Source organism: Channa argus, chromosome 8, assembly GCF_033026475.1.
Source record: "Channa argus isolate prfri chromosome 8, Channa argus male v1.0, whole genome shotgun sequence".
Taxonomy (NCBI): Eukaryota; Metazoa; Chordata; class Actinopteri; order Anabantiformes; family Channidae; genus Channa; species Channa argus.
This window is the reverse complement of record NC_090204.1, coordinates 16,261,980-16,289,515: the sequence shown is the minus strand read 5'-3', so window position 1 is coordinate 16,289,515 and position 27,536 is coordinate 16,261,980. Positions and strand designations below refer to the sequence as shown.

The following is a 27,536-nucleotide window of genomic DNA, read 5'->3' as shown; positions in this document are numbered from 1 at the left end:
GACTTTATTATGTAAAGTGCCTTGAGATGACTTTGTTGTAAATTGGCGCTATATAAATAAAGTTGAATTGAATTGGATTTAATTGAATTAAAGACTGAATGGTTTTCTGGTGGCAAAAGCTTTCTGCACTAAGGCTTCAGATTTGACTTACATATTCTGGCTGTGTATGTTAGTCAGTGACAATCTCTCTGCAGATAATAAAAAGAGGCCTTAGACAAAGTGTTTTTATGCTGCAAATTATCAGTAACCCAAGAACAGCTTGTTGCTGCAGCTTTCTAGCCATCAAAGAAGTGGTGGTATTTGTAGATAATACTGTAAGAACGGGGAGAAGGCCTTTGTCAATGGGGGTTGGGGAATCATCTTACCATTAATGCAAATGACAGCCAGCGAAACAGTGGCACATAATAGAGGCTCTGCAACTGAAAACCAAAACTGAGAAAAAAAACATGGGTATCGTCTACATGTTCCTGTGCACCTGCCAATCATCACCTTGAGGTGATGCTGATACACATAAATCATGTACACATTTGATGTTCTAGAACACTAGACCTGTTGTAATAAATTAGTTCTCATTGGGTTTTCTTTTATGAATCTCACCTAAATCCTGGTGCATAGAAATTAAAGTTTTCAGTGGATCTGGCTTCTCGAAGGAAGCAAAGTGTCCATACAGCAGTGCAAGTGCTGTATACTACAGAGGATTGAGCTGCATTTTAAATTTATTTTATTTGAATCACTTTGAATATAGTAGGATTTCTGTCAGAATTCAGAGTGATGTTTCCTTTTTAGGTTTTAGCACTGAATGTAAAGCGTAAATGCATATTTAGTCCTGAGGGTAGAGTGCATATGCATATACATATACAGCCATTTAAAATTAGTGGTTTGCTTGTTTGTGTTATTAAACTTCATTCTGTAAGAATAAAGAAAGAAACTAGATTTACTAAAATTAGACTTAATTCCCTTGGACCCAAATCTGAAGGACCAGTTTCACAATTTCATATAAACATATGAGCTTCAGTTTCTAGCCCACAAAATCATTAAAAACAAAAGCACTGCAGTCACAACAGTATTACCAGAGAGCAGTCAAATATACTTGTGCATTATAGATGTTGACTGTACTTTTATGTGCATTTGTTGGCTGTTTTCCTTTTCCTTGAAAATAATTTTCCTCCTTCCTTTTTTTTATTTTATATCAAAGTATTTATAGAGAACAAAGACTGGGTAAGGTCAAGCCTAAATGAAAACCTGGGTTGTGAGTGTTGTTCACCAACTTTGAATTCATGGAAATATGTACTCAGTAAAAACACAGTTTCTGTGTACTGAAAAAATATCAAAGTGACGGCTTATATGCAAAACACTGCAGCCAAATGTCTTTCAAACACCTGAAAACATGAAAATCCCATTTATAAAAACAGGATTACAGAAGGTGAGAAGAAGCGAAGTGTTTTCATATGTGTTTCACTTTGGATCATAATGCTGAGACTGATAGAAATGAAGGTTTGCAGACTGGAATGTTGCAGAAATTAAAACGCTAATCTAGTCTCCGTATGCTTACACTGTATGAGCAGAAAGAATGAGAGGTGTGGGGTGGGTGAGCTGTGAAGCATGATGTTACAATGACACTTTAACTGATTTCTTAAAATGTTTGTTTTGCTTGAGAAAAAAAAAAAGAGTCAATCTAAAATGGACAACAACAAGAGAAAAAAGATTAACCGGCAACACTTAAAACAAAGTCCTCCTGGCTGACAACTGTTTTCTAAGTATTATTCCGTACATCTCCAACGAAAGCTGACAAAAATAGTTTGCAGGTGCTAAATTTATTTTCTTCATCTGCTAGAAGATTGTGTACATTAGCTGCCTCTTTTTATTTCAGTAGAATATGAATTTGCTTCCTTGTGTGCATTACAACTTTTTATGATCAAAAGAGCTGTCAAGAAAGCGTCAGCATTGCCATGTCTCTACAAACTGACATCTATAATGAATCCAACCTTGTCTTCTCTGCTATGCACCTTGCCCATCCCCATCCCCCACATGCACACAATTAACAGCAACAATTGAGTCGTTTCATCGCAGATGCCCTGGACAATGTTTTATTGACAGGCAGGATGAAACACATCAACATCATCCTAACTGACGGACCGATCTTGTAAATACAACTATTGACTTTTAGCATTGGGAGCTAAAAGCCTACTGACACAAACAACACCACTGTGACTGACTGGCTGCTTTATCTGCATTAGTCACATTCGCCCTAAAAACGAAAGAGACAGGTGAGTTAAAAAAGTAACTGTGAATGTTATACAGGTAGTTTGCATAGCAGCTTAATGACACCACATCTTTGAATGTGTAAACTGTGGCACAACACGAAGTACCAGTGATTTATGAATCCCCTGTGGCCATGTTTTATCTTATTTGATTTTGGTTTGTAAATGAAGTTTCTCAGGTTGATTTCCACTTCAGCTAGACCAAAGATTTCCAGATACCCTAACATAGGTAGTTCTGGAAAAACAATTTGGAAATTCAACAATGTCCAAGACAATACTCCTTGAGGACATGCTTTCTTATGATGAGAGAGGTTTTATATGAGACCTCAGTCAGCGGGGCTTTGCTAAAGGATTTTTATGCTCAGCTGTATCCGACATATATACATCTATAGTATCCCACTGCTGACATATGAAAAAGGTGAAAACCAGTTCATGAGGACAGGGCATTATGCTAGAATGAACACTATCCCATGCTTACATGCACTCCATTCCCGCCTGCTATCATCAGCTGCCATGGTTTGTGGATTTGGATAAGAATCAGAAATAGCAGCCAGCTTTCCCAGGGCCCTCGAGAGTTTGATGTATGTAGCTGTAAGCAATCTGTTCTAACCGCGCTGCTAATGAGTAGTATCACAATGATGGATGGCCAATCTAGGCAGGGTAAAGCTGAATGCATCAAAGAGGAGGAAGTGGGTGCAGCAACGTTTAAGGTTTATAAATTGATGTGTTGAATGAATGCAAATAAATGATACCTCAAACTGTATCTATTTTTGGGACTTTGAGCCTTTTTCTAGCTTATTCCTTTCATCAATGTCTATACATAAGACAAATAGTTAAAAATCACCTAGTGTTAGAATGAAATCTTAAGATAATCATTCAGCATCCACGCAGATGCCATGATAAGGCATCCGTCTGAGAACAGAAAGATAGAGACAGTGATAAAAGGGCAGCTGAAAGTTCAGAGGAAGGTCTTTAACTATTACAGCGAGATGAAGACATGGAAGACTAAAAATGGCATTTCTTCTATTCTGCTGCACTTCAGTACGGAGCACCTTGCTGTGCAGAAGGAAGGACACATGGCTTGGCGCTTGCACCATCAATTACTGTGATGGATAGGGAGGGCAATGAGTTTAATGGTTAACAATGGTGGCCTTAACAACTTATCTTGCCCACCCAGCCTCATGTAGGACAGATATCTGTCCATGTGGCTCCTCAGAGACTGAGATGTTTTGGCCACGTGGCTAATCCCACCTTAATCAATAGGTGAACGGGCTGCAGTTTGACCTCAAGCAACCCCTGGGGTTGTCCTCCACACGGAGCTGCAGTCTTCAAATTCTAATCGTCGGCACATTTACAATAAACATCAATCCCTAAAACAAGCATTGACATTTAGAGATTTTTAACAATTTTAAATTAACCACTGCTCCCTAAAATGCACTGTGTGAGTTCTTCAAGTCTTGTCAATGTGTTGAATGCACCTCCATTCTCAGAAAACATTTGCAGGGTTGACTTTCTGAAACTTTTGTTTCAAACTGTTGTTGGTACATTACATTTCTTGTCCTCCACCGTAGTGGATGTGTGCATGTTCATAAGATACACTATAAACAAAATTGGGATTTACTCCTATTAACACTGTTTCATAGCACAACTAGGGGTCAAAACCTGCTGTAAAAATAGTCTATTATTAATATTGGTGTTAAGAATGATTAGTGTGAACACAGCTTGACAACTCATATGTCTTGCCATGCTCGCACAGTTTAAAATGGGATTGGTCATTTGTACACAGACAAAACGTGGGCAGCAAGACTGTTGTCACAGGGGTTACACATTTCCTAAAGACTATTGATCCATGCACTGAGAGTATTTTATGTTATAGTGTCAGTGTACACTGCTCTGCATGTTTGATCTACTGATCATATAGTCTCTTTGAGCAACATTTAAAGACATGCATATATATTTCCATTGTTATCCAGTCCAGCTCTGCTTCAGCTAAGCTGCTTTAACCATGTTTGCATGTTTTTAGCAGCTTCATCCGAGAATGCTTTTCATTTTTGAAGGTGAAAGCACAGGTGTATTGCTTTTGTTTATATTCCTACATATAATGTTGGTTTGTACTGTGCCATGGCATGTAATAAAGAAACTTATCTGCAAGCATAAAAAAAGTCCCTGCTGCAATGACAAAAACATAAGCAATGAAGCAGCATTTTTTCCTTGTGTGAGGGAGGGAGAAAATTAACATGCATAATGATGGCAAAAAAAATAAGGTGTGGGGTATCTGTGTGTCCCTCCCAACTCTTCATTCTATCATCACTTCCTCATTCTATTTTGAGGCATGCATTTAGGTTAAAAGAAAGCTTGAAGAAGTAAACATACAAGTCTTCAGGAAATGTGCAAAAATAAAATGTATACTGCACAACAAAACATAGCAGTCAAAGAAAAAGACATGGAGAAAGAGCTAGCCTCAGCCTTTATGCAATCTTTGTTTACATTCCTGCTTCAACCCCCCTCTACTCCTCCATATTGAGTGACTGCCAATTTCCAGAATCCCCATGGCAGTACAGCTTCTGACATCAGCTCCATGTTGGACAGTAGATGTTGGACACTATTCAAGTGCTCTGCGGTGCTTCACAGTCAAAATACCCGTACTACACATTTTCCTTGGCAGGGGTTCAAAGCTCAGCACCAGCTGAATGACTTTTTACGGTTCCCTCAGTCACACCTACCCTTCCTCTTTCTCTCTACAGAAAGACTTCCCATGATGCCTTGGCCTTTGTTTGTGGCTATTTGTTTAATGACATTACTATGGTTCATTAAGGCATTGTTCTGTATTTGTTAAACACAGGTCACTGCACCCAGTGGCTAGCTCAGTATAATAATATAATGAAAACTTCCTTATGCTGATTATTTTGATATGCACTCCGGTCAAAAAAACAGAAAGATGTTCTAGCAGTTTGTTCCTTTGGAGTTAATCCACCCTAGATAATGATTTAAAGCAATCAAAACTTTTTGGAAAATATCATTATTTATATAATCTAAACCATGGAAATACACAGCTTTTTTGAGTAATGTAACAGTTGAAAAGTCAGTGGATTTGGGTTATCAGTTTGGACCTATGTAGTATGTCATTTAACATGAATTATATAATTATATGCCATTAAGTGCCATTTGATTGCAGAGCTTTACTGCCCAGCAGATATGAAGATAGAATCTATACAGTCAATTTTTTTAAACCTACCTGCACTCTTAACTAAACAAATCCAAAGCTGCGAAAATGTACAAGTTCATATAAAATGCAAAAACAACATGATCCGACATGCTCATAGGACCCTTGGGGACATCAAAAGAGCTTGACAACACTACAGTGGAATATAAACCCAACAAGCACTTATCAGACAGCTGTATCAGCAGAACCCTGACGGTCAATCCCACTAAGTGTCGCTCCCAGTTGGCTCTCATTCCAGCTACACTTCCTGTAGTCAGTAACAGCCCCCTTCCCCCACTGCTATTGAGTGTGTGTGTGTGTGTGTGTGTCTGAGCAACTTGATGTTTAATGCCAACACCCCTTCCTTTGCCCTGATCATGGTGAGTGCCATGAATTTTTAAAGACATCCCTACTTTACTGTCCATCTGGGCTCCATCTGCCCAGCTGCTGGTATTTAAAGCAGACAGAGACACAGGAGAGACATCTTCAAAGGCTCTGCATGGCCTCTGGACAATTTCTGTCCTGAGGAGGATATTGTTTGTAAAGAAGGTAGGGGAGTGGGGCAGTTATATGAGAGGGGTATTATAGTACTAAAGAGATTATGCATTAATGAAAGCAGAAAATAATTGTCCACTTATAACATTTCTTGAACACAGAGCCGCAAAGATCCATAGTGTTTCTGGAGCATCCACTGGCTAACTCACAGAAGGTGAAGTGAATATATTTTAAGTCTTAATAAAACGACAGTTTTTCACAGTGTCTTCGATTTCTTTGTATCTCACAGCTGTTATGCTGTAATGGCAGCAAGTAGCTAAAACGTTTATCTTGATAGCTATTAGCTATCAGGACAACTGATGATGTAATGTAGCTAACATTATTCTGGTATTAATATATAAACCAACCAATATATACAATTGTTGGCAAGATAATACACAACCTTTAGCATGATGATGATTCATACTACTTCTAAAGTACTTCCTATTCTATTAAGTCTGTTTAATTGTGCACATATCAATGTTAAGTAGCACAGTAACCATTCATTTCTTGCTGATTAACATTTTGTAGCTCTTTAGACCGCTTTTTCAAAACATCAGTTTTCACAAATGAAATGGTGGTATTCTCTTAATCTAGCAATGCAGATGGTTACACTTTGGGATGTTTTAAGTCATTAATTTCTTTTTCTGCTGCCTTGAATGGGTTTTGTTTGAGGTTAACCCATTGAAAACATATCCCCATTAGTCTGGATAAGCTACAGATCTCTAATTTTCAGTATAGGTGAGAAAAAACATATTTTATTTGGGGGAACTGGCCCTTTAATAAATTATCTGTGCTGTCGGAGGGTGATATACTCTGATAAACATTAGATGTAATGTCTTGCAACTTTATTTGTGAGCCTAGAAACCTTCTGTTATTAATTAATAACTACTTAAAATCATCATGACTCTGTATATAAATAATGATAAAATATTCAGAGCTTGAACAAAAAAAAAGGAAAGCTGCCTTATTGTGTACTTCAACATTAAAATGTTGGTTAAGCAACTGAATAAAAAAAGCCAAACCTTTCTAATAGTTTACTGGTGGTTGATAGGAACAGATGCATGTGGTTGTAGGGGGAAACATATACTTTCTTATAGCGTAGACATTTTCTGAAAATAAAAAATGCAGAATGGACTGTACATACTGAAAGTGATATGGACATAGGCAGATGTATTGGGGGAGCTTAAGGTATGGATAAGGGCTGCATTGGTATCACTGAAATAACTCAGTTGAAAATGGCACCAGCAACACAAATCAGTTTCAATTACAAAATGATCCAACAACGCTGGCAAAATTTGATATCTGTATAAACGCATGGGCTTTATTTAATTCTGCTGCACTTTGTTGCAGCCAGATATGACTCCGCTGGCAAAGTGCCGTGAATATTTTGATTAATTCACTTAAAACCACAGTGTAATCAGACATGCAGACAGCGCGTCCTGGCTTGATTTAGTATGACCTTTCAGCTGAGAGTTGCAAGAGAAGAAGGTGGCTGGATGATCCAACAGGAATGAAGGTTGGGCCTTGGTTGATATCTACACATGGCCTGGGGCGAACCTGAACTAAAAGGTGCGTTTGTGTGCTTGTAATTTTTTCACCTATTGCAAAACTTCACATTATTTATTGTTAAACTACTTCTAGGACTTTCACTGAACCCATTTTACTGAACTGACTTTGCTGGGTTTATTGCTTGAATTTATTTTACTTGTCTTCTCATACTTTACTTTACTCACCACCGGGCTCATAAAAGCGCTGTTGTATTTCTACTAACTTTTGCAAATTTCCACTTTCAAATGTGGCGTTTTTAAAACTAACACCAGCAGCTGTTTTTAAGTGCAAGCCAAACTTTAAGTTACTTGAAGGGAGGGTATTTGTTTTGAATTTATTCTCTTAAGATTTAACACATTTTTCCTTGCAACCTAAATTTGATGTCAAGCTGATTCAAGACCAATTGCTGACTGTTATGAGCATGTGATGCCACATTGAGACATTGTACATGATATCAGGCTATACTCTATTGATATGACTTTCAGTTTGGATGAGCTCCAACTGCTGCAGACTGATAGAGGCATAAAGTGTTTCTGCTGAGGATCTGGGGTTCCTAGTGGCCACATTATCACTCTCCCTCAGGCACATTCCAGAAGCCTCCACCCACCTGCCCAAAATAAACTGTACAGCCTTAACCCCTTCCTCCCCACACACAGCTCTTTAAAACACTCAACCTCCACGTGATTGTATGTAATAAGGTTTCATGGTTCCGGTGAAAATTAGAGTGACCACTGTTTTCACTCAAACTTGAAATCATGATTTTATCACGGCACATATATTTTTTTATGAATGAAAAAACATATAGTGTAGTAAATTCTTGCTGGGAGCACAAGCAATGTAATGTTTGCTAGTTTTACTTTTACTTTCACTGTGTGAACAGAAAAATGCAGTCTATATTCAAACACATTTCATGATAAATTTAACATGGAGCAAAATGGACTGTCTCATATGATTGTTCATTGTTTGGCTTTAGCATAAACTGTTTGTGTACAAAAATTAGAGATTTTTTGCATTTCTGCATCAATAATAAGAGATAGCACAACATTTAAAGGAAACTTCAGGGACAGCATTTATTAGCTTTTTATATGAGTTAACAAGATCTCTGGCAAATTGAATTTGGTGCTGTATGATTTTAACTACTGCCTGCTTTCCACACAAGAAGATGAAACCAAAAATGGCACACATGGGCTGAAATTACGGAGTTGGGCGTTAGAATTATCAGGGAAATGACGGTGTTCATCATAACAGGTTGGTCATTTTTGCCTTAAAGTCTGCAGGCCCAGCATACTCACAGAAGTTTATAGTCACAAAGCATACCTGCAATTAATAACAATCACTTTTATCATTCACATGAAAATTTAGTCCTTTAGTCCTACGAATATGGATTAACAATATTTACAACTATAAGCAGCAAAGAGGATGAGTAAATGTGAATGTTGTCAGTTTTCAATACCAGTAACTAGTTTAATCTTTCCACAGTAGGAGGGGCTTAATGTTATGTAGGTGTGACACAGGTTTTAATCAACAATAGATTGGGTGACGCTATCTGAACAGCCAAGATACTGGCTTTTCTGATTATATAACTGTCTGTTACCATAAATTCATGCTTTCATGATCAACTGCTGACTGACATGTCATTATAAAATTGTATTAAATTTAGAAGCTGAAGGATGGAAAACCACTGAATCTTGAGAGTATCAATTCAAGTCATTTACACAGTTTTACAGAGGGAGGGGTGGTCTATTTAGAGAAGGAACCTTGTAATTACAGAGATTATGGAAGACGAGAAATAGGCCTTAAATTAGATAATCTATGGTCAAGTTATAAAATGAAGCACATTTAGGTTGGATGGGCTGCAATTAAGTCAATTTGCCTCCAAAACAGTAAGAACATAAAAAAAATGGGGAAATCTTTTCCAAACAAATCCCAAACCAGTTATGCTGCTCATATGATCAACTGTGTTTTATGGACTGCTGCAGGCCATGAGCGTGTTTGCATTTCAATAGTAGCTTCCATTAAGCCACATAAACTAACTATGGTTGCTCGGTATAAGTCCCGATTTGATCTAAGTAAGTCACCTTTAAGTTGTTTGTTTTTAGACACTAGCAGGGGCAAGTTTAAAGGGTTAAACTTATAATTGAATCCACTTAAGGATTCTAAAAATACTGCTCATTGCTTCTGCTTCTTTTTTGTAAAAAGTAGCAACTGTTTAATGTAACGTTCCAATTTGCTAATTTTCATCCCATTTAATAATGCGCCAAAAATGGGACACAGTCTAACCTAGAACTGTCCATGTTCACAAAAACATATCATCAATTTATGAAATGAAAAGAAAAGAGCAGTTGACAACATGGGATTCGGCCTTTTGTTTTAATCATCAGTAGTGAACAGGGAGTGGCTTTTACACGGTTCCCCTCCGAGTCTTTTTATCAACAACAGCTCTCCATCGAAACCCAGCTATTGACAGGCTTGAATATCTTTACATAAACAGCCTCCCTTATTCCAACAGGGCCTCCCTTATAACATCCAGCCCACTAGCATGTTTACAGTCAACGGCAGCATGGTAAAGCTGTTACAATGCACCCTAACCCCACCCTCCTCTCCACCCTGTTATCCTCGGCTTCTCTATTAAACTTGCAGTTCTACTCCTGACAGGAAACTACCATTCTTTTGTATTTTCTTCTTTACTTTCAGACGACATTTGTTGCAGAACCTTTAACATATGTACCTTGCCAGAATGTTACGTGCCAAAACTAACTTTAAAGACTCAGCTTAGGATTCGTCAACATTTGGTCAGTGGTTGGTGTTAATTTCCCACCCTGGTCAGATTACTTCATGTGCTGCTGAGAAAGTGACATGAGGTTTTAATGTGAGGGGTATGAAGTGGAGAGGGCTAGACCAGATGTGACTTGCTGTTCAATATTTTTTTTTAAATTTGCTTACTTAAGCAGTGCGCTACAGCAGCTGACTTTACAATGTTTTGGGGATTTAGCAAATATGCCTCTCCACAAGGACAACATGAGGGCAACGACAATCAGTTTCTAATATAATAAAGTTATAATAAAAACACAGAGTCAAAGCTCAGATTTCAACATGTCTATATCTCTGTAATGAAGTTCATCTACATACCAAGAAACCTTGCAAGGGAAGGAGGGGGGGGATGTGTAGTGCAACAGTGCCTGGCATAACACTGTGCTCTGGCTGAACAGCGCAAGTGAATTTTTTTTCCTACAATGCAAACAGTGATGTTGTCTGGCAAGGCACTGCATTGGCCAAAAATGCCTGTTTAACTAATTAACTCCAGACAATGTTTGGAGAGAGTGGCCCTTCAGACATGTAACTCACAGTGAGCGATTGCGTGAGAAGCGTCCTCACGTGTGAAAATCTGCTTGATTTCCATTCGCCATCAGTGCGCACAGGAGGCACAATATTATATAAAATCTTAGAATTGGGAAATTATTATTTCTTTTTTTTTCTTTTTTTCTTTATTATTATTATAATATTATTATATTAAAGATGTCGGCCGCATTTCACTCTTAAAAATGACAGGAAAATTTCAGAATTTCAGTCTGAAAGAGTCTCTAGTAGATTACTTTGTAATGTGAAAGCTGTAGGTACATCATGCCTAAAGCTAAATCAGCTGCCCAAAGCATGTCTTTCCAGCACAACTCTGTCCATTGCATCACTTTAACTGGACTTCCCTCATTGTATTATTTTTCAGCCCCTCCAATCCCCGCCTGCTGCTTCTTATGTTGTCTTATGACAAGGGGATTGCATTACAATGCAGTCTGTCTAAATAAAGCCAATGTCTCACCTAGAAGCCTGGGATTCAGTGTCTTGCCCAAAGACACACATGGACTAGAGGAGCAGAGAATCACTCCCCTGCCCAGCTTCCTCAGAGCAGAAAAGCAGAGGGTACATGAAACAAACAAACAAAAACAAACAAAACAGGTGCTACCTGTCTGAACTGCTCCTCGTAGGTCCATTCTCCATGGTCCTGCCCGCTGTGGCTGTGCGTGCTGTGAGGAGGCAGGATGGCTACGCGTGGCTCCTGATCATAACTGGGGCGGGCTTTCAGCAGCTGGGAATGGGGGTGGAGCTGGCGATGAGGTAGCAGGAGGATGCCTTTCCCGGGTGCCACAGCATCATGCCCTGTTGGCAAACCTTCCTCTGCCATTTCATCGTCATATTCATCTTCCATCTCACCTTCAAAGTCTTCCTCATCCCATTTCTGTTTGCTACATGTGTGTCATGACAGAATCATAGTTTAAAAGACAATTTCAGTTGTAGGACAACTTCACCTAAGACATTAGGTACTTACATCTGTTCCTCTTCATCTGACCCCATCATTTCCTTGTATTGCTCCTCCCCTTCTTCATTGTCATCATTGTCACCTTCCTCCTCGCCACCACTGCTGCGCTCTGACATGGGGCTGACGGACACCCTCTGCAGACCAGCTGCTGCGGCACGCATGGCTGCAAGTGCTTCAATCTGGGCCTGCTCTGACTCGGGGGCTGGGCTCACTATCGCCTCATCCCCACCTCTGTGTACCTGAGTCTGTTGGGCAATGGCTTGCTGCTGTAGCTGCTGCTCCATCAGCAGCTTGGCCCTCTGCTGCCTGTGCAGGTTCTCCATAACAGCCTGCAGCTTCATCTCAAGGGAAAGCGGCACGGCGTTAAGCTGCCTTCTATCCCCTCCCTCCCCCACTGTCGGAGCACCAGTCGGGGGCCAGTCGGGGGAAAAGCAATGGCCAATTGCACCTGTGATGAAGCCACTAGCAAGTGCCTGGAGGTTCTGAGAATATAATTTTTTGGAAATGTGAATCCTTGAGGAGATGTGGAAGGGAGAGGAGGAGAAGGAGGGTCAGTCAGAGCTCTGTGACATCCAGACAGAGTTTGGCTTGCAGTTCTGGAAACAGAGGCCCCTGCTGTCTCCGGGGTTTTTCCTGCCGTGGGGTGGAAACGAAAACTGGCAGCAGAGCTGAGTTGCACAGCATTCAATTAGGCACAAGCAGTGGAAGTGAAGGTGGGAGTACAAAACCTTGCTGCCAAACTACAAAGACCTGAGGAAGAGAAAGAACAGCAAGTGTCATACTGCTGCTTCCTTGGTGTTTGGCAACAACAGCAGCACTAGTCGAAGGGCAAAACCTTTATGTTGTGACAGCATTAAAAATGTTTGACAACTTTCTCCAATGCATCGGCTCAACCATGTTTCTATTTTTAAAACTAAACTTTCCATTAACTGCCCTTTCACTAAAGTGGACATACACCATTTTCTTTGATTTGATCTCAAGTTGTACAGTGCATATGGATGGAAAAAAAGAGTTTTATTTTGTGCATGTACTATTGTTTTTGCTACTGCATTGGTAGCGTTTCCCTTTTCTGCAATCCCTCCATATTTTGAAAGGGTTCAAAGATAAGGCAAGGGGATGATACTGCAAGAAAAACTCCAAAATATTCTTTGAGGAACTTGATCAATCATTTAGATTCATATCAACTGTTTAACTGAGGTCTTCAAAAAAAAAAAGAGGCCTACAGCAATGACTACTGGACTTTTTTATCAACTCTATTCATATTTTTAGACAAAGTGGAGAAGGAAATGAATGACAAACGAACACAAACACACACAAAAACAAACAAAAAAAACTAATCAGTCTGAGATCTGTATCAACAATAAATACAGAGTCAATGGGTTCATGTCTGTTGTGCAACATGTACAGACGAGACATGTCACTCACAGAGACAGTATGTTTCAACCTCAATGAGGAAGTGAAATCACAGGAAGACCATTTTCTTTACCTGACAGGCTGACTGACTAATAAAAGGTTTTTTGCAAGTAGTAAGAAGGAGTGGGAAGTTTTCCTGCAATGTCTGTAAGAGAAGCAATACCACCTACATACTGTACCTGTTTTCAAAAGTCCTCAGGTATGCAAAGCAGGCTCTGTTATAAGCAATGAGGTTCAACTCATCGGTACCAATAATTTCTTCTCTTCTCTCTTATTGACAACGTAATTCCTCAGTGTCATAAAACAGGCTATCCTGCCCACTGCTTACGCAGAACACGTTAAAATATTACGCCTGCAGCTCACACCAATCATGTGTCTCATGGCAACGTGCCAGCACGTGGGGAAATTTAACTCAACAGCAGGTGCTGGACATGCTACAGTCCCAGTCATGACAAGAGCCAGCCCTAACTGTAAGGTACAACTCATTCAGTTACACTGACTAATACATGAACCAACAGAGGGCTGACATCTCTGACAACTAACACCTGCCCCAATCTTGTACTTTCAGTTGAGCATTGTACTTTCACACTTGGTAGGTACACTCTAGACAAGTATGAATGATACTCTCATTAGATCTTAAATTAATATTCAATTCATTGTCTTGCTGCAAGTGCAAATACTTGATATTAATAATATTTAGGTTTTGAATCTGTCAATTTGGGCAACTGGAAATTGTAACACCACCTGTCCATCATTTACTAACATTTTATATGCTAACATCAAGAAATAATCAGCAGGATTATTATTAATAAATATATTGTTCATATTTTGTATCATATAAGATTTTGACACATTTCAATCAGCTTTTATTCATTTTTTTCATTGTTTTGTTTATGGATATCTAAAAGAAAACTTTGTGCACAAATATCCAGTATTATGGGGGAAGAGGGCTATTAAACTTCTGCATGGGGCTCACTGGAATTACACAGAAACATATACTTCCGTTTCAGGGTTATTGAAGCATAATCACAAGGTAGGCACATTCTGACGACAAGAGAAGGATAAACTTCTGATCCAAGGTCTCTAATCATGGCGGCTAATGAAATGAAGTTCTGCTTCCATTCACAGGAAAATGTTTTCCATATCTAATGTTTATATATAGTATAGTTGTGAATACAGAACGAGAAGACAGGTGACACCCACAAACATTCTGATTATGACTATTACTCTGTAAGCAGATGTTTCAATCGAGAGATGAGTATCTTAATCAGCCAGTACAACAATATGACATCCAAATGGGAAATAACATCAGCTTGTGTAACTGTATATGGGTCTCATTAATCTCTAAATGTCTAAATGCACAAGGAATTATATGTGGCATAAGTGGAAATCACAAAAATTTTATTGAATAAATATTCAATTGAATATTTGTTCCACGGTACTGTTCTAGAAGAGCAGAATTTTGTTACTCTGAAAACACCAAATTCATTTTCAAGAAGTAGCTGGATAATTAGATATAACAAAGTACGAACTAAAGGACAAACATTTGTCCTTCGACCCACATTAGGGCTTTAAATTAAAGATATGTTGCGCAAGGAAAAAAGAGCTGTGAAACTTGTGTTCCTTCAGCGGGTTAAGGAAGTGACAACTGACTGAGCAGATGCAGCGAGCCAGCAGACAGATATTCAATATTGATTCATTACATTCCTTTAAGCGATGAGGCACAACGGAGTGGCTGCAGTTGTCAGATGGAGAATAGTACCAGTACAAAAAGTATTAAAAGTTTCACGGAACTGGACCCAGTTTGCCTGATACAACTTATCTGTCCTACCTACTAGTACACTCCAAAACAAGATGGTGGATATAAAGTTGAAAGAAGTTAATAAATACAACTAGCACCAAGACTATACAGTGCCACAGGCGAAGTCATTTCAGCATTTTATGCAGTCATGCTTTGAACACATGAAAATTGGCAAAACCTAAATTTCTAGTTTTCCCCCGTGTTTGAGCCAGAAACAATACTGCCTGTGGTACTGTCTCTCTCAGTGCATCATACATATAATTTCAATAACAGAAGTGACTACAACAAAGCTGTTCTGTTGACTCTTCCTGTGCAGGGGGAAGCAGAAGTGGTCGCTTCGTTTCATGCCAGTGTTCATCACAAACATCATGATTTCCTATATGCTTGATGGTGCAAATTACATTGCGCCACTAAGAGCTTTTTCCCCGCTTCCCCAAATGAGGTGACATGTTTGATGTGTATAAAATCTCATAACAATGCTATTGGTAATTCAACAACAAAATATTTATATACTCTTAATAACACTAAGAATAAATGTGCTGTGTCTCTGAAAAGATGACTACAAACTAACGACGAGTAAGGTGTTTTGATGTAGAACCAACTGTGTTTGACTCTATTTTAGTTGTTTCAGTTAAGTTTAATACAAACCGAATTGTTTGCACCGAAAGGTTTTTAATCCAACACTACATGGCAGCAGCTGCTCTTACACTTCAATGCACCTTAAGCAAACTGGTGGTGAACTATTCCAGACGTTTTTGTCACAATAACACCTTGAATTTTCAAATTTCTGATTTATGAATGGTCCTCAGAGCAATACTTCCCAATACTGGTTGCAGCACTCAGCCCCACTGGCTCGCATTACAGTCGAACAAGCCAGACACTGATTTTCACCATACTTTGAGCAAAAAACAATGCTTACAGAAGCTGGAAGAGCTATGCATATTGGGTGCAACTCTAATGAACAGACAAGCTGCAGATTGCCTTTGGTATTTCATTCTTTACTCTTGTATAACCAGACCTTCTCTGGAGTGATAGAGCATTTAAAATCTAAACCATAACTCAATGCGAAACCAAACAGTCCCCCTGAACAAGAACCAAATCCCCTTAAAAAGCCCTGCTGGTTCTCCTTTACACTGTTGCCAGTGTGGGAAACCACCATTGTGCATATAGAAATTTCTTTACATCACCCCACTAACCAGCAATTATTTGGAAAGCTTGCCTTCTTCAAAATTGGTTGCATTGCTGACAAATTCTGAGAGGAAGTTACTACTCTGACCAGGGAGCAAAGAGGTTTCGTTGTCCACCTATAGCACTTTCCAGTCAAAAATGCTGTCGAAACTGATTTAAAGAAACTAACTTGCTTCATTGTTTTGCTCCATCGCACTGTTACACTTACAATATTAGCATAGGTGGAGTAAGGGTAATTTAAACAGTGAAGTATATAACAGGTAGTCTACTTGAGGACTTCTTCAACAATGTATTGCCAGAGCTTTATGGAGTATTTGTAAATTCAGTAGTTAGCCTTCAAATCAATATGACTACTTAGCATATTGTGTTTACCAAGGACCAAAGGACAAATGTAAATCCTGATGTGATGGCTAACATAGTGATTTTCTTTTAAGTGCAAGCAATGGTTTTAGTAACTGGGAAGTAACAAAAAGATATTTTTAAAAAGTGATTAAAGCGTCTCCTAATTGACCTGCTTTACTGTTGTGTTTGCGTCTTGTCTTTTTCTTGCTTTTATATTACCCCCGCCCGCCCATCACTTTAATTTACATTGTAAGGCCAACATTTGCATTTACCAACAGAATTTGGGAGTAGTAGGGTAGAGAGATGAACTGAACTGGGATATTTAAATTCAAGTATCCATTTTGCTCGCAACCCTGTCTTTAAGCAAGGCATTGAATCCCAACCAGCATTCAGATTATTTGCCAAGAACTTTTCTACTATATCCCCTTTGGGACACAGAAACAATTGCATATTAGTTTCATACACCATAAAAAGCAAATCTTTCAAATTGTACAGCTGACTATAGGACCCTTAGGGGTCATTTAACACCTTAATTGGCTCAAGGGAGTCCAGCCTGCTGGTATAGGTGGCAATGGCCCATATGGGGGGCAGAGTGGGGAGGAGCCACCAGAATGGAAACTTTACCAGTTGGCCAAATGAAGGATAAACTAGAAACGATGCAAGCTAATGGGTTAATCCTCTTTTTTTAAACCCACATTTGAATGGTAGACCATTGCAAGGTCCAAGCAAACAGGACATAGCGATAAGAACAAGAGCTAAGGGTCTAATTCCAATGAGATAAAGAAACTTACAGTGACTAACGTGGGTCTACATGCACACACACACACACACATATATATATATACACACACACACACAGCCTGTTAAGGTACTCTATACAAACAACCATAAAAACATCTAATACCACAAAAATGATGACATTCGTCTTTTTTTCTTTCAGTAGTACACTGACAACTTCAATGCAGGTTTTATAGAGCAGCAACAACGTGAAATTCTCACAACACAGACAAACCCCAGGGTTTTTCCTTAGTAGGTAGTTTTGTTTTTATTCATCAAGATCAGTTCAGATACATATCTTGCATTTCAACATTTGGATTTAAAGTCTTTAGTTCCTTTTATGTACCGAAAGAACAAACCATCTTTTGCCTCATGAACTGGGTGGGGGGGCTTTATCAGACTTGAAACTGGGTATTTAAATGAATGTCTGCCTGTTCTGCCTGACTGGAAATTGAGAAAGAACTAGATTTCTTAAGTGGTAAAGAACAAGATTTATATTTTTAGTCTGGTACCAAGTGTTGCTTCCTGATGTCTTTTCACTTCACGTTCAAAAGATCTCATGTAAATCAGCATAGGTGGTAGTGCAATGTCTTCCCTGAATTTCTGTTGATGCAGTTTTGAATTTCTGTACAGTAGGTGGTACTTGTAGTACTTTCTTTATCAAATTAGCTATCGTATTGATGCTCACGCTAGACCTGTTTTGAATAAGAGACTATAAAACTTGTAAAAACTTGTACTCTGCAGAAGATGTCTATCATATCCAGTGCTTATGTACAATATATAGGTGGACTATAGTCAGTTGGGAGTTAGCTTATTATCACTCAGCACTGTTGTCATGCACCACATTACATAGTGCGGTATACTACTGCTTTAAGTGAAACAGGATTTGTACTGATGCTATCAAGGCACACGCATTCCTAGAGCAATGTTAAGCATCTGTGCTGTTTTCTAACAGCAGTAGAACCAGCCCTTTTCAGTCCACCTCTATTTATTGATGTGGATATTTACTTATGTCTAATTACAATGCAGCCCAACACACCATTAAGAAACAGTAAAATATTCACCCCCACCGTTTCTCTGAGGCTTTACAAATAATGTTTAACTGACAATAAAAACATACAGATGACCTCAGGGACAACCACACCTTGTATTTCTGACTCTTTAAGTCAATTTAAGTAGCAGGGTGGAATAAACACTTTAACCTGTAAACTGATCAACTTCCAAAGAACCATAACACAACAAACTTCTAATTTTTTTCCTTTTAACAATTGATTCTCTCCAATTAACAGTTCTGTTCTTACTCAGATATGCATTATAATCAATTCTGTGCACCTTACAGACTAGCCAAGGCTTCACTGATGATCTGAGGATATGACTAACCAAAAAGATTCACATTTCCTACAAAAGAAAAACTTGCCAAGGCAAGAACAATAGTACATGAAAGCTTTTAGATGTTAAAATGTCTACAGGAAACAAATACCTTTTTGTGTGAAATGGTGCACTCATTTAATGTAATGCCATTTGATGTCCATGCAATATTACATATTAAAAATACATGTATGGAATATGACTTAACATTTTTGTAATGCTTTAATATATAGCTAACAAATTTATAATAGATCTGTTTATAAAATTCTCTCCCGATGTAAAGAAAGGTCCGCACTTAAGAAATTAAGGATGACTGCACTGAAAGTAACTAAACAACACCCATTCATGTGGTGTGGTCAGTGGTGCTGGTCCTGATTAGGCATTTCTCTCTCACATTCCTTGCATTATTACCTCGTAAGGCAAAAACACAGGCTCTATTGAGCCCCACTGCATCAACAACGACATCATTGAGGAAGTGTCGCACAGGCTGGTCACGCACTTTCCACTGACTCCTTACATCAAGCCGAAGCATCACAGCAAGCAAAATGTGATTAGCCCCAGCTATTCCATAAATTAAGTGGGCATATAGCAAAAATTATCCGGTGAGCCACTTCTTAGCAGTGAAATATGTGGCCATCTACCAAGCAGCAGAATTAATCTCTGCAAGCAACGAAGGCTAACCGTGATTGATTAGATACAGAAAGTGTTGGATGGTTGTGTGATGGTTTTCAAAAGGATTTGGAGTGCTTTAAACGTTAGAAAAAGGCTGCTTTCTTTAATTCATTTTACAAGGAAGCAATACCAAGCAGAGTTGAGTACAGTAATTATTACGGAGAAAATTGATATGCAAATAGTGCTGCTGGTTTCCTTATAATAATCAATGTGTACTAGAAGAACAGGAGACTAGTGGGAGAGACACTTCCGCTTTTAAAAACAAATGTATGTCTCAGGTAAAGAAATATTAGCATCAAGCAAAGCTCAAAGGCACAACTTGGAAGGGGGACAAACACAACAAGTGGAAAAAAATATTCCTATGTGGGCTGTAAAATGTATATATTTGTATATGTTAAACAACTGCTACCTAAAGACAGGCCAGAGGGGAAATGTACAGAAAACATTTTAACAATACGTGAACCACAGGAAATGTCATCACATACAGTTTGCAGGCATATGTCCACCAGATGACTGGTGGATATTGACCTCACCCTGTTACAACCCTGCTTGCAACCCTGCTAGCTTCACGTGGAGTATTATGAGAGCAAACATAAATCTCATGTGATGACAGCTCTAGTGGAGAAACAGAGGTCATTCTTACACAGCAAACACAGTCAATACTAAACTAAAATAATGGCACTTCATAGCAGTTTTTCTTACGATTGACTGGCTGATTAGTTACATTCATATTAATATAATTTTTCTTTCGTTCCTTTTTCAATTCACAAGTTCTATCAAATCTTCACAGAGGATGTACTACTTAAGTTTCACAAAAATAAATGGATGTGAGGCTAGAATGCTGAGCTGCTTTACAGTTGTTAGTGTGTCAATGCCTTCTGTTTGTTACTCAATTTCATAGCTTCCTACTGAAATCATAAGAAATGACTAGGAGAAACACATTTCCCCAAACTGCATTTGTAAATGTTATATTGAACAATTCAGTGTATTAACTTTACACCTCAAGCCCCATCTTTTTCAAATGTGCACAAGTTATTTTTAGTTTCATGTTTAACATGTGGTGCAGTGGTAACCTAGCAAGGTAAATTCCTTTGTTAAAACACTAATGTTCCATACAAAGTGAGACTCAGGAGACAGGCTACATGTTGCTGCTCGCACAGTTTAATACACTGCAATAGTAACTCTAGACTGACGGCACGATGATAGTTCCTCTGGTGTGTGAGGGTAGGGGGTTTACATTTCCAATGAATGGCACGAACATCCCAAACTGGATTAACTTGTTCGTTTATATGGAGAGTGTGCTGCCACGACATTGCATTGTGATCTTTAACAATCAAGTCCTTTGTCTGTACTGCAGTGATGGATGGGTGGAAATCTTAGTCAAAGAGCTCTGTGCATTGTACGGGGAGACATCCAGAACAAAAAAAAATGTTTGATTTGATGCTAAAGGTGCGTTATAGTTTAACGTGCAACCTCTGTGCCTAAATAGCTGCTATCTCAGCTTATTAGCAATCTGGATATTTAGGAGCAGATCTGGTTAAATTAGATGACTAGATTGCCTGGGAAGGCTGCCAGCCTAAGCAGAAAAATTTATGAACTATGAATGCTTCAGGTTTGATCGACATGCCACCATTTGGCAGCTGTGGGCTGGTATCCAGGCAGACAAGTACCAGGATAGATCACAGTGGCAATGAACTCTGTGTCACCTGCTGACTGAATACACAAAACCAAAAACTATCCTAGGAGCCTTATTGAGAAACTGCAGGGCATCCCAAAACCTCAGACCCTTCCTTTCGTCTGCTCTCTGTCTGCGTCACCATCAGCCCTGCTGGGATTCCCCCATGGCTCCAGCCCAAGGAGTGAAGTAACTTGAGTTTTTTTTCTTTATTTTTTGGAGGACAGAGTTAAAGCCCCACGTGCTGCACAGGCTCTTCAGAAATGTAGATTTTGGCACAGGAACAGCTGAAAGACGGCCAAACCATGCTGCTTTAATGGCAGGAAAACTTGTGGTGTTGCAGACAGCAGTTAGATTCCCTGTGGTATAATTTGTGCCAGTATTTACAAGTGGATTAATAATGAAACATTCAGGTGACACAATCCAGGCCTTAAGGCAAAGCCCACACCCTTAAGTCTGGATGGTATATTTTAATGCCGTGACAACATAAAATGCGGACTTAACAACCCTTTAAAGGATTAGAGTTTGAGAGTATGAAAACAAACAGGCATCAGACCTGTTTGTCTTGTCTGTGCATGTTGGTGTGTCTGTAATTCCCAGCCACTAACCAGTTTAGTGGCTATCAGCCAGTGACTGGTGCTCATTCAGTCGTGATGCTTGGAGGCAAACTGAGCAAAGCTATTTGCATTATACTTGCTGATTTTAAATGTTCTTCAAATACCCTTGAGTTGAGACACCTAGATGACAGGAAACAGCTTGTAAACACTTGAATGACAACACAAACCGCCTTGGATCTTGATATGTACATACAAAAGATGTAAAACTCGATGAGGTGTGAATCTACAAACATCACCAATCTCTGAGGCAACAAGCAGAACTCACAGGCTTTAATACACCAAGCACCTGATCTGAAATGGGGACAAAGGTTTACAGGTCAAGTGGAGTAAGGTGTATCAGAAAATTCACTTACCAAAAGTTGCACCTTTTACAATAAACTAGGAATACTGCTAATCTAAAGTACAGACGCTTGTTATAAGAAGTGATGGGAAGAGTTCATTTCCATCAGCAGTAACAGACCGATAACTTTCAAAACCTGTTTTGCATTAGTAATCCAGATACAGTAATCTAGCTATTTTAGAGACTTTAATTAGGTCAGGCAATTCATGGCTCAATTCTCCATGGCTACATGTGGGATCGTCCCTGTACAAGACAATGAACCCCCAAACTGCCAGACCCCAGCTGCTAAAGCTGTGCAAGCAAGCACACATTTGAACATCGGTCCCATGCCCAATAAAAAACAGGGAGGAATGCGTCAGGAAGGGGATAAAAACCTGTGCCAAATCAACATGCAGACCATGATTTGCTATGGTAAACCCAAGCTTACTTTACAGTAAGAGAAAAAAAAAATAGAATAAATAATGTGAAACCAAAACATTTTACCATATTGTCACTGCTGTTTCAACAGCTTCCTTTGATTGGAAATTACCTTTTATGACACAGATGTCACTTCTTCAAATAAAAAAACAACATTATGTAAACTGGCTTTCATAACAAGGAGTGTTGCTTTAGGACAGCTTTCAGCCCAGCATAGATTATGCAAAAGCAAAGGGAGACATTTTAAGACCTGAATTTGGTCGCAGGTCATACATTTTCAATTCAGAGTGGGACAATTGCAATATCAACCCCTCCCTCCCACTGCAGTGGTACTTCTCCCCAGTGAAAAGACTGAGCTGGTGCAGTTGGCTAGTGCTGGTCCCTGGTTTGTTTCCATCTTTCCGTTCGGGGGGTAGGGGTGGGGGCATGCCAACTATAAACCAACTTCAACAACTAACTAACTTTTGCGCTATTTAGTTAATTCCTTCAAACCAGGTGACAAACACAGTAGTTACCGTTGGAATTGCCATGATCTGATCTGCATAAACGTGAGTCTTTATCAACTTTACCCTGTAACGTAACTGGGCCCTTGTTAAATCAGTCATTATTTGCAGGGGGTACACAGCTGCAAACTGGCTCTCTACCGACAATGAATGGCAGCTGTTGCAGGCCCAGGCTTTAAATGCAACATGTGTGAATGCACCGTAAGAGGGGCTGATGGTGGGTTGCAAGGTGTGGTAAGGGCCTGGAAATCTGTCATAAGAATTTCAGTGTAATCAAATTTGAAAGTCGCAGGTGGGAAGTTAATATCTCCCCCATTTTTGCATTTGTCAACCATAACCAACATGGAAGACTCTTTTGGTAGTGCTTAGAGCAACTTGCCCATTTCTAATGACATTTCAGGGCGAAATTTTAAATGGAATCACACCAGCAAATAATGACTGAAACCAGGTGCACTCACCAGCACTGGCAGGTGGTAAAAAAACGGTGGAACTTTTTGCCATACAAATCTATAAATAGAAGATTCTTTATGCCTCCCTCTTCATCCTGTTCCTGTTATTCAGAAATCCACTTCAAGTTTTCAGGTTTCAAAATCTTATTTCTTTATCAATTTTTGATGTTACAGTGCACTGCATTTCTGTCAGGGCCTTGGTGTTACATAAAGTTTCATCATGTTAGGACCATTTCATAACAGTGTTCCTCTTATCTCAGTCCCACATGTGGCCCAACAGCTTTTTTATGAAAAGTATGTACACTATAAAGTGTTTGTTATTCTTAATTTTCTTCACATTGAAAAGTAAAAAGAAAATGCAACAAGATCCGACCAGGACAACGTAACCCTCCATTGAAGTAGACTGTCAACAGTTTTAGTACATTAGGAGGAATGTATGTGGTTTTAAAATCAAACTAGCTTCCTCTGCCTGTGCCCACCATTCCTTACACATTGAGAAACTAACACCAACCACAAAGCAAACACTACTCCATTTTAGTTGTGGCTGTGAGGTTTGCTAACTTTGTGTAATCAGCAAAACAAAAGAAAAAAACAAAAAATGTGATGCCCCTTAAATTAGTAGACCTAATAAAGAGGCATACACCAATTTGATTTTCCAGCCACTCTATTCGTGTTCATATCATCACTCGGGCATGTTGAACTTGTCTTGTGGATGTTTTGACTTGACTTGTCTTGATCTCAACCACTAACAGATGCTGGCAGACGCCTTTATCCACCTACTCCACCTTTTGCTCTTGCACAGAAAGATTTGAGGAATTTCACCGGCGAGACACTCTGCAACTGTATTGAACCTTAAGTTATTTATATTATTTATGCACAATTTGCTGTTAAAAAGTACTGATCTGGCTTATATTTCAGTTGTCTCTTGACCTGAGGTGACTTGGCCAATTTTACCACAATACTGCAGTGTCACTGCAACTTTGTTTCTGGAGTTATTCATACTTTGACTAATAATTATGTTCACTACCGAACAATCATCAGATTATTTCCTCAATTAATTGTGTAGTTTACCAAAAAAAGCAAAATACAAAATAAATTAATTCTGCTTTCTGTCCAACCTAACATCTGTTTTCTAAAAGCAACCAGTCACAGGTAAACAATGATAAGCCCGAAATGTGACTCTTTTTGTTTGAAAATTACATCAAAGACTAATCCATGAAACAATAGTTCCCAAAAAATATTATGCAACTTACATTTCAATCATTGAATGTGATTAGCAAAAAAAAAAAAAAAAAAAAAAAAACCCCAAATAAAAACCCCAAAAAATAAATAACCAAACAAACAAAAAGACACAAAAAACCACGCACAAAAACAAAAACGCACAACTTCAAACTCATCCTTCCATCCATACATCTCTGACATGACATTTGTGCCTGACCAAATTTCTTTCAGGGCCCAGTCACATGCGCTGCAACTCCATATGTCGAATTTAAAGAGCAATAGGATGTAGTAACGTTACACAATCACGCAACATTCGTTGACGTTTAATGGCGTTGTAAAGGAGACTGAAGTCAGGCAAAAGTAGTGGCTTCAAACTGTACAGGACGATCCAACAGCAGCAGAATCGTTCTAAAAATCTGGCCTAATTAGCATTTTTATTCAGCGATCGGCAGCGATCACGCGAGCCGTTTGCACTATGCTGTATATAATCTTGTACTGTTAAATGAAGCAGCTGGCCAAGTTATGATTCATATTTGGGAACATAGTTTGCTGACGACACTAAACTTAGTTGCCTGTCGGGATTCGAACGTCAGCTGCTAAACACTGTTCGCACCGAGGTAACGGTCGAAATTTTGACCGTTAGCCGCGGGAGGAGTTTCCACCCGCTTACGGTTGACGGTAAACACCGACGGCGACAGCTCCGAGCCTCTCTTCTCATTTCTGCGCGTGTGCTCTACACAGGAATCTGGCCAGAGGAGCCCAGCGTATCAAAATCAATCACTGAGCGCTCAAATCAATTTTGCTTCTAGAATTAGCGTCGTTACACTCAACCCGAGAGGTGTCACACTCGCTGGGTGACACATCGCTGCTACTTTAGCCATAACCTTACACTATTGATCCGGCGACGCGATAACGTCGTATCGATACAGGAAAACGCTGCGACTGGCTAATAACACACAGGCAGTATAAAATCACCAAGGACCCGCCTGCTCAAATAGCTTCTAAGACTGCGTTAACATAAATAAGGCGAACTAAAAATGAAATCATAGTTAAACTTACCACGTCCGTTTCCGTTCGCTTTTTATACTCTTTGGAAGCGGAAGAAACATTCCTGTTTTCCCCGTGCCGGAGCCCAGTCTCCCCCCCCTCCGATCGCACACCGACGGAGAGAGAAAAAAACAAACAAACACCAAAAAAAATAAGCAAGAAGATGAAACGTGGTTCGGGGTGTTTATTAGACGGAAACAAGCCGGTTTAAAGTGACTGCATGATATCCACGCATTCGGCTCGTGAGTGTAATTGTGTTTCCAGAATTTGATTGTCGGTTCGAGAGCCTGCAACACACAGCCAGCCAGTCAGTCAGAGAGAGGCGTGGAGAGACTCTCCGGCCTGCAAAGTCACATCATTGGTTGACAAACAGCAATCAGATGCAAATTCCAAACCTCTGAATCAGCAGGGGCCAGCCCCTCATCCACCCCCACCCCTCAGAGCAGGGGATGTCGGTAAATGCAGGGGTGTGGAGAAAGGTAAATACTAACCCCGGCTGCAAACCCACGTTAATAGGCATTGCAAGTATGAAGTCATAAAAATAGTAGTACACGAAACGCATTTGAGTAAAATGCTTGAGTAAATGTACTTTCCACTATTCCACTATAAGCAAGAAAATATCACAGCTTTTATAGCCAGTCGTTCTATTAATAGGGGACACAGATGTGCCACGCTGCTGCACTATTAGGAAAAGCGTGGGTCGTTCTTTTACTCTAAGTTAGTATCACATTTCTAGTTCTGCTGCTGTAAATTATTGCTACCACACTAAATCCACAGCTGAAAATAGCCCCGAAAAAATGCACCATTTATTACTGCTTGAGTAACCTTTGCTAAAAAATTACAGTGCTCAGTTTTTTTTCTTCCTGTAAATTGTTATTATTACAGATGAACAGATTATAATTATTAACAGATTCAATAGCTGTTTGTTAAGACAATTTTTTTGATGGAAAGAAGCCAAACGCAGAGTGGGGAAGACAGAAATGAAATGGTGATTTTGGCCTTTCAATATATTTTCTTGCTATGACAAGACAAATGCAGTCTTATTTATGTTCTATGATGTTCATGTCAAAATTCACCAGAGATCAAGTAACAATTAATCGATGACCAGAGTCTTTAAAGAATGAGGAATGAGAAGAAAATATGCTTTTTTTGGCCCTATTTTCCCTTTTCACATGAGCTAGGTTTGTTGAGCCAAAAGTTCTCCATAAGCCATTAAAAGGTAGCAGCAAACATCATCAGGCCTGTTTTATTTGTCATATTTCTCAGCTGACTGCACATTTCCACTGAGCATTAGCCAATAATTAGTGGAATCCATTTTTCCACTATCCAGGTAGGGTTCCCTTGGCCACAGGCTGCCACACAACCCCAATGCAGAATCTTTCTTTAGCATGGTGTTGTTTTGTTTGGTTTTTGTATTCATCAAACACTGGAGCTCTTTTTCTTAAACATACCTCCGATGACTGCACTCATTTCCAAAAAGACTCCGGCTGATCCAGATGTTGCTTCGCATACTTCACAGGATGAGATCACAGGTAAAGTACATCCTGTTTGTGCGTTAACACTGCACAATGGTGCATCACTACTAATGTGTCAGCTACACCCTCCTGCAGCTCCTCTTCGGTCATATGACGATTTATTTTGTCTTTTCTTCCCAGCAGATTGGCAGTTTTTCCTGAAGGTTATAGGGTTTTCCAGATGTTCTTTTGCCTTTAAGACTTCCTTTAATACACTTGAATAGGTTTGTATAGCCTTTCCTGTTTGGAGAGAGTAGAAGATAACAAAAGAACATTACAGGACGAATCGTGTGTATATTCAGTTTGATGGAAGCCCTGAATCAGTATATATC

General features: G+C 39.3%; 1 protein-coding gene across 3 annotated transcripts in view; it reads right to left on the bottom strand.

Annotated features, from left to right (window-relative positions):
* arid3a (AT-rich interactive domain 3A) overlaps window positions 1–27,287 on the bottom strand; it is a 46,430-nt gene extending 19,143 nt beyond the window's left edge. For 2 of the 3 annotated variants that reach the window (XM_067513055.1, XM_067513057.1), the window contains exons 1-3: window positions 25,703–26,033; window positions 11,870–12,610; window positions 11,507–11,786 (exon numbers count right to left, since the gene is read on the bottom strand). In XM_067513055.1, coding sequence (XP_067369156.1) covers window positions 11,507–11,786; window positions 11,870–12,201 — 612 coding nt within the window. In that variant the 5' untranslated portion in view covers window positions 12,202–12,610; window positions 25,703–26,033. Of the gene's footprint in view, window positions 1–11,506; window positions 11,787–11,869; window positions 12,611–25,702; window positions 26,034–27,141 lie in introns of those variants that run through there. The other variant, XM_067513056.1, reaches the window with a different exon arrangement.
* Window positions 27,288–27,536: the final 249 nt, after the last annotated feature.